At 38.4% G+C, this 7,855-nt stretch overlaps 1 protein-coding gene across 1 annotated transcript; it reads right to left on the bottom strand.

Moving 5' to 3' along the window:
- Positions 1-6,286: 6,286 nt before the first annotated feature.
- LOC132178048 (UPF0481 protein At3g47200-like) lies at positions 6,287-7,594 on the bottom strand. The gene has a single exon (XM_059590512.1). It carries the CDS (start codon positions 7,592-7,594, stop codon positions 6,323-6,325), a length of 1,272 nt encoding a protein of 423 aa, XP_059446495.1. The 3' UTR covers positions 6,287-6,322.
- Positions 7,595-7,855: the final 261 nt, after the last annotated feature.

The following is a 7,855-nucleotide window of genomic DNA, read 5'->3' as shown; positions in this document are numbered from 1 at the left end:
AATTGCCTTTTGACCTTTTTGTTTTTCTCTAAAGAAATTTTTTTTGATAGATGTGTTCTCAAAGTTTTTGTTTACAAAGGAGATTGGGTATGTTGTCTTAATGAAAATTATCTCATCTTAATGGGATTGTTTGTGTGCTTTTTACCTTAATGGGAGTGCTCCCTGTCATGACGTGAATTGTTACCCTTTCCATCTTAGTGGGAAAGGTACTACATCAGGATGGGAGTTCAACCATTTGACTATTTTTAGCCTTCTCGTCTTAAAGGATGCTCCCTCCTATTTGGACGGAAACTAGATTTACTTTTTCTTCAATGACTCTTCATTCAGTTCTTCTTTTGTTTAGAAAACTTTTCTCTACTCAAAAAGTTCTCTCTCCATTTTCCTTTTTTGGCCTAATCATTCCATCCTCTACAACTTTGAAAGGTATGTGTCTCTTGCTTCTTGTTCCTCTCATGATTGATTGAAGACTATTGAATTGAATGGGTTCTATGATCCCTTGAAATGTCATGAATTTTGGTTTCTCATGAAGTGTTCGTATGATTGCTTGTTTTAGTTTCATCAAAAGGTTGCTCTTTATTTGTTAAATCTGAAGTTTAGAGTTCCCATGTTGTGACTATGTCTTCATTTGTTATAACTTCCCATTGGTTGTCGGTTCTTCCCGTTGAGTTGTTATTTGTTCATGATACTGTTGGCTTAAGACTTGAAGTTTTTTTTATTAAACTACCTAGTTCTCTACACAAGGCTGAGTCTCTCTGTTTTAAGAAGAAATGGGTTTGCCGATGTTCTTTTTCATTTCCAAAATCTATGAGAAATTGGTGCCTCAAAATTGTGTCATGTGTTGGCAGTAGGAGAAAATGTTGGTCTTCTAAGTGTCTCTTGTTATTTGCTTGTTGATATATCTTCCCCTAAAGGAAAGAGACTCTCTAGAACCCAAAAGGATGCTCATTCCGACCCTAGTCCGTCTACTCAATCTACAAAGAAGCCTTAGATAGCCATTGGTCCTACTCCTCCTCTGTCAGAAACAACCATTATCGATGGAGAAGATGCTTTCACAAAGAGATTCCAAACCAGTACTAATCAAGGTCAGATTCTGATAAAGAAGTCCTGGGACCACAAGGTTATTGTGAAACGTCCTATTGTCATGGAGGACTTTTCATTAGAAGAACTCAGCTTCATTCCTCAGGTTTTTGAGAGCAGAAAATGGCTTCCATTCACTGAGCCTCAACCAGCCGTATTTCCAGAAATGGTTCGAAAATTCTACTCAAACGTTCATACTAATAGTGCTTCCTCTTCAACCCTCACCACATATGTTCGCAAGAAAGAGATTTCTCTCAACTCGAAGACCTTGGCCAAGATTTTGAAGATCCCTTATATTTCCATTAGTCAATTTCCTTATGCACCTAAGGATGCTTCCTTCTATGAGGAAATGGGTGACCTATTTGGTCTTAATGCCGTGGCCTTGCTCATGGAAAGCCTTTCTGGTAAAATCCATCAAGCTCCCTGAGAGAATTCTCACTCTCATTATTATGAGTAATCTAATGCCTCTCATTCAGCATTCTACACTTTCCATTGACCATGCTCAGCTTCTGCATGCCCTTCTGAAAAATCACAATGTGGACCTTGCCTTAGTGATCATTGAGGGCGTTATTTCTATCTCCAATGCGAATGCCTTGAATCTAGCACTTGGATATGTTGGGGTTATCAGCAAGGTACTTATTCATTTTTCTATTCCTCAACAACCAAATGAGGGAGTTGCAATTCATCCCTCAGCTTTTGATCGGAAAACTCTGGCTAAATCTGCAAAAAGGAATAGTTTTGCGTCTGCTCCTTCCCCCTCTGCATCTACTACAAGTGACCCGAGATATCTTTCTTCCGAGCAGTGTAGTTAGTTGGAATACCTTCTTGACCAACATAGGAACCTTATAAGTCTAAAAGTAGATGAACTGATGAAAAGGTTTGATGTGATTCAATATCAAGTTGATAAGATTGAAGCAACTGTCCAGTCCCTTTTGAGCTCTCAAGAGAAGTTTCATGATGAAGACTCTGAGGAGTCAGAGTAACTTTTTTTGTTGGGTTCTTTCCTTTTGTCCATTGAGACAAAAAAGGGGGAGAAATGGTTTAACTTTTGAAAACAATTGTTGGTGGTTTTGTTTAATTTATATTTTTACCTTTCCTTGACATTTGCTTTTGGCTTTAATTTGCTTTTTGTATATGATGCATTAATGCTTCTTGTGTGATACGTTTCAGCATTGAAACAATGTCTTCTTACTTGTTTTGGAATAGTGCAACAATGGTCATTTGGAATAAGTTCCATGACCTAGCATTTTGGTACATGATAAGTGCTAAAATATACATATTTTAACCCCTTTATTTATGTATATTAATCTCTTAGTTGTGCTATTTTGTGCTGTTTTATTTCCTTTTTGTGTTTTTGTTTGTTTGGTGTTTGAAGGAAAATGAAGCGATTTTGGAAATTTTGGGCATAAAAGGCAAAATTGGGAAAAAGTTGGAAGTTTTGGATTAATCAAGCATCCAGGCGTAGTGTGATCGAGCGCATCAGCGCTTGAGCGCCACAGCCAGGAGTGAGCACAGGTGCGTGTCCACTCGCACAAGAAGCAGGCTCGAGCGCATCAGCGGTCGAGTGCACATATAGAGGGATCGAGCGCAGGCTTGCGCTCGAGCGCAACCCCTTGGGATCAAGTGCAATTGGAGCGCCCAGCTACGGCCAGACTCCTTTTTCACCCCAAATTAGGTTTTCCTACTCCTAATTGGACTAGGAAGTTAGACCTACGATTTTATTAGGTTTTCTAGAGGCTCTAGGCTTTTCCTAGGCCTATAAATAGACCTCTTAGCCTCTTAGAAAGATACACAATTCCAAAAAGGAGAATTTGGAGGCTACTTTAGGAAGCGTTTTCCGGTTTCTTCTTTCCCTTTTATTTTAGTTTTAGTTTCATTATGTGTAACTAAACTTATTGTTAGGGCTAGATTGAAGTCCTAATCATGTCTTTTTAATTTAATATTAGTGCCTTTGTTTCAATCATATTTTGGTTTAATTGATTATGTCTATATGATTGAATTCCTTATATTTTATGGTATGGATCCGTTAATTAAGTTAATTTAGATGACTGAATCTTGGACTTAATAAAGTGTCAAAAGAACCTCATCATGGGTTTTTGGCTTAATCAACATGGGAATTAGGAGTAGATACCATGCCCTAGGACTCATGTGTTTGTCGATCTCCATATAATTATTTTTCCCTAAAGAACAACTTAGTAGATACCATGCCTAATTCGTTGCTTAGGGAGATCAATAACTTACGGTGTAGAAACCCTGCCCTTAGGTTGACAAACATTAAATATACCATATGATTGGAACATTGGCATAGTATTATCTTAATTAGTATGATTTGTGGTGGATGTCAAAACCCTAACCTTTTCATTATATATTTCTCTTTTCAACATTGCAAATCTATGACAATTTGGCAATTTAATTTGGAAAATCAATTCTAAATAAAAACAACAATCCTCATGGGAATGATCTCGTACTTGCACTCTATACTCACGTTTTGATCTCGTGCACTTGTGAGTAAAACGTACCAAGTATTTGCCTATTAATTTAGGTGGGTATTTGGCACAATAGTGCACTTTGGTTGTCTTCTTGTTTGTTTTGGAATAGTGCAACAATGGTCATTTGGAGTAAGTTCCATGACCTAGCACTTTGGTGCACTTTGATTGTCTTTGTGTGTTTTTGTGTCTTAGTGCTTTTGTTGCTTTGTAAAGTTTTAAACCTTGTTTAGGGTTTTGTCATTGAATGGCCAAAGGGGGAGATTGTTGGCTTTTAGGTTTGGCATATTCAATGATATTTCTTGTATGTTTATGTGTTTAAAACTTTGTGAAACTTTGGGGAGTTGATTCTAAGGTTTTAGGGCTTCTTGAAGTGTTCCCTATTTTACCATCAGAAGTGCTGTCAGAATGAGGCTTGTAACGGGACTGAATAAAGAGCTCCTTGTTTTCTTGTTAGAAGTAATGTAATGGAAGCAAAAATGGTCTCCTTGGTTTCTCGTCTGGAGTTGCATTAGGACGAGGATGTAATGGGAGTAAAGGTTGGACTCCCTGGTTTCTAGTCAAGAGGCTCGTCAGAACGGGACAACTAACAAGCGCAAAGCTGAAGCTTCTGGTCTCTTGTCAGATACCTCGTCAGGATGAGGCAACTGACGGGACCAATGTTGGACTCCCTGGTTTCCCATCAGCTGGTTTGTTAAGATGGGACATGTGACAAAGCAAAAGAATTTTACCTTATCGTAACGAGACCACTAACTCTTTAGGACGTGAGAATCTTAGACCTGGGAAATCTATTCTTCCTATCATAACAAGAAAGTGTCCCGTTAAGAAGTGAAGAAGGAAATGTTTTCTCTATAAAATGATTTCTATCACTGCTCATTCTTCAGACTTTGAGATTTTATTTTTGTGAGCTCTTTTCACTGAACTCTCTTTTTTCTCCACTAGTGCTATGTCTTGGTGGCGTTGATATTCAATAGGGGAGGTGACATAGCTTGGAGCGGCCTTTTTCTCTTGTTTGGCATATAGCCTTTGGCGTGTTGCCTTGCTCACTTGCTTATGATAAAGATGATTACTTTGGAGGTTTTTTGAAAGAAGTCTACTGAAGGGTCGGTAAGGAGATGTGCTGTTTGAAGATGGTCATAATGGAGACAAGTTAGGAAGCTTGTTGTTCTTATTAAGTTTAGAGGTCCTCAAGGTTGTGAGTATCATATATTCTATAACTGTGAATCTTCATTTAGTGGTTTTCTAGGTTTGGCTGCCCTGGAGTGGTTTTTACCATGAGGTGCTCAAGGGTTTTGCACTTCGTAAACAAACTTTGTGTTGTGGTTATGCTTGTCTATCTATTCCACGGTGCATGTTATGTGTTTGATGAAATGACTTAGTTTCTTATTTTAGAATATTTGGTTGTAAGAGGTAGAACATGATCCTAGTAAACTTTCACGAGTGTTCGTTCAGAAAGTCCAAAATCTCCAAAATGACCTTCCAGCTACTCCTAGTGACCCGAAAGTCCAATTAACCCTCTAACCAAGCTGTCTAAGCCTAGTTAATTATTTTGGTCACTACAACAAGTAGCTGCGTAACTCCATGACTTAGTTAGCAAAGATTATAGTTGGGTATGCAATGAGCCTCTTATTGATAGTTTGTATATTGGAATAATAAACGTGCGTTTTCACAAATATAACATGCATTGTTTCTGTTACTATGCAACAAAAATTTAGTTTATTTTAAAGAAGTACGGATATTGGTAATATCCACCAATATTTTAATGTAGAGAGATTCGAATTAGAGGGGGGAGGGTTGAGCCACATTCAGGGCAGGTATAAGAGTGGTTGAACAACCCCCAAGGCCAATCCCTAATAGCAAAAAGAGGTGGCCAATACCACACCCAAGGGCCTACGGAGTGGCTTGGCCACCTTGATGACAGCCGGTGGGGGTGGCGATACGACCCCTAGGCCAAAAAGGGGTTACCTAGCCACCCCAAGGTCCTTGAATATGTTTTTGGCCACATCTGTTTTGCTATTTGGGGGTGACCGAACCACGCCTAAGGGTCCTTGGGATTGGTTAGGCCACCCCCGTAAGGGCTTTTGGAGGTGGTTGAAACTACCCCAGGCCAAAACGGGTTGGCCATGCATGCCACCCTTAAGGCCCTTAGGGGTGGTTTTGGCCATCACCACGTCTGTTTTTGCTTATAGGTATGGTGCCTTCATTTTTTTTCGTCAGCAAAAAGTATTAAGTAAGTCTATAAGTTGCACTGATTTGCAATAAATTTTTTATGTTTTGAAAATGACTTAAAACTCCCCGTAGTAGGTATACGTGATAAATTACTTGCTAGTTGACTTGCCGTTTGAAATCTTGACAGAAATCATCAATGTGTCAGACCATCATCCCCAATTAAAATTTGACACGTATCTTCTCTAACAAATAATAAAATAAAATTACAAATATGAATTTTAAAGAATAAAAAAAAAAAAGGAGGGCTGGTCAACCACAATGGCCAAAAGAGGTAGCTGACCTATCCCTAAGGCAGGACCAAAATATAGCAAACCAGAACCAAAACCGTTAAAGCAACGGAAAGTCCTCCCATTTTTTTTGTGACATAAATTTTAGCAAATGAATTTGTTTTCAATCCACAAACTCAATAATTTGAGAGAACATTAAAATACAGACTCTACATTCCTTTCCATAATGGACATTGAAAATAAAGGACATTTATTGGAGGGACCAATTACATAACAAGTTTCATGAGGTAGTACACTGTAACACTAACTTTTTATGGTATAGAAAGTTTGTAAGATGGAGAGAATCAGCAGGGTAATAGCAGCCAATGTGGAAAGAACAGCCCATGGAGTGTTGAAATAATTGCGCACAAGCACTGCACGCCATCTAGGCCACCTGCGCTGGCAAAAACTATTCACTTCCTGGCAAAGGTTTTTGTAATAGTAGTGATCCACATATGTGTCATGGTAAAGCTTGTTGAAGAATTTGACCGCATCCTCTGGATTCAACCAATTATTGAGGATCTTATTTTCACAGAGTATCTCCACGTCCTTAGCAGTGTTAATGAGGTTGTCCAAGAGTATAGCATAGGAAGTGATTATAGCATCACTGTTGGGGTAGCATTGCTCAAAGCTGATGAGATTCCTAAAAAATGTTTCTGTGTGCTCATGAATTTTTATTAGAGGAATTTCGAGGACACCATTTTCAAATTTTATTTCCAAAATATTACTGGACTTACTTCTTCTGAATTTGATTCCAGCTTCTGCGAGACGCGTAGCAGAAGATACGAGTTCCCATTGTGATAGCAATTTCTTTTCTTCGTCTACTTTAATTGATGAAACCAGCCATTTTTTGAACAGGTCAGGAATATGTTTGATGTCTCGAAGATGATCAGATCTGCCAATCGGCGGGAATGCCAAAATGTTACGAAAGAATGCAATGGCAAATTGACTTAGGGCCGTATCACTTTTAGGGACCATGATCTTCCTGAACAAATGCTCAAGTACCATCCAAGGTACTTGGTTTTCTAGCAATATCAAGTCATGGTCTAGAACTTCAACCATACCAGCCATGCTAAAAATGGGGTCATTTTCTGCTCTAAGATCTTCATACACAAACCTGCAGAATAGCTCAATAATAAAACAACCGTCAATTACCAAAATTTTCAAGAATTCTTCCCTGCTATAACGAATCAGTTCAGCATAATATTCACGAGCCTCTCTCTCCAAGGCATTGACGGAATTAATTAAATCTTTCAGCATTGCATTAGGATCGGGTGATCGAGAGATAAGGCCTTGTAAATACTTAGCTTTAATTGTCTCTGCAGTTTTCAACTTTGGGCGGCCATGGTGTAGAGGCCCAATTGAAAATGCATTCGGAATATAAGCATTTTTATTATGCCTGCTAAGTGCGATGGGAGTTTTGAAGATGGAGCGGTTAGGTGACACAAACAAATCATATTTGGACATCGAAACTTTTATCGAAGATGCCAACCGTTCGACATCAATTGTATCAGCATCTCCTCTGTTTGCAGCCATATTTTGGTTTTGTTCCCTATTCTTTCGGGATTGACCAAACAAACGAACTACAAAAAGAAGGAAAGGCTTTAGGCATAATTTTCCTCGAACAGAATAGAGAAAATTATTAAATTAATAGAATACGAGAGTAACATTTTCCCAAACAAGAGTACTAGTCTGATAACAAAAAGAAGGTTTTCTAAGCTCATGGTAGCCTATGGCACAGGGTCTATTTGCCCTTAATAATGAAGATATTGGTAATTATTTTACTTTATTTTGATT

This window comes from Corylus avellana, chromosome ca4 (genome assembly GCF_901000735.1).
Source record: "Corylus avellana chromosome ca4, CavTom2PMs-1.0".
Taxonomy (NCBI): domain Eukaryota; kingdom Viridiplantae; phylum Streptophyta; class Magnoliopsida; order Fagales; family Betulaceae; genus Corylus; species Corylus avellana.
The sequence above is the reverse complement of the archived record's forward strand: the minus strand, read 5'-3'. Positions and strand labels throughout refer to the sequence as shown.

What these genes read in the sequence shown, in the direction of transcription:
- LOC132178048 (XM_059590512.1), bottom strand. Translation starts at nt 7,594, where the DNA reads ATGGCTGCAAACAGAGGAGATGCTGATACAATTGATGTCGAACGGTTG.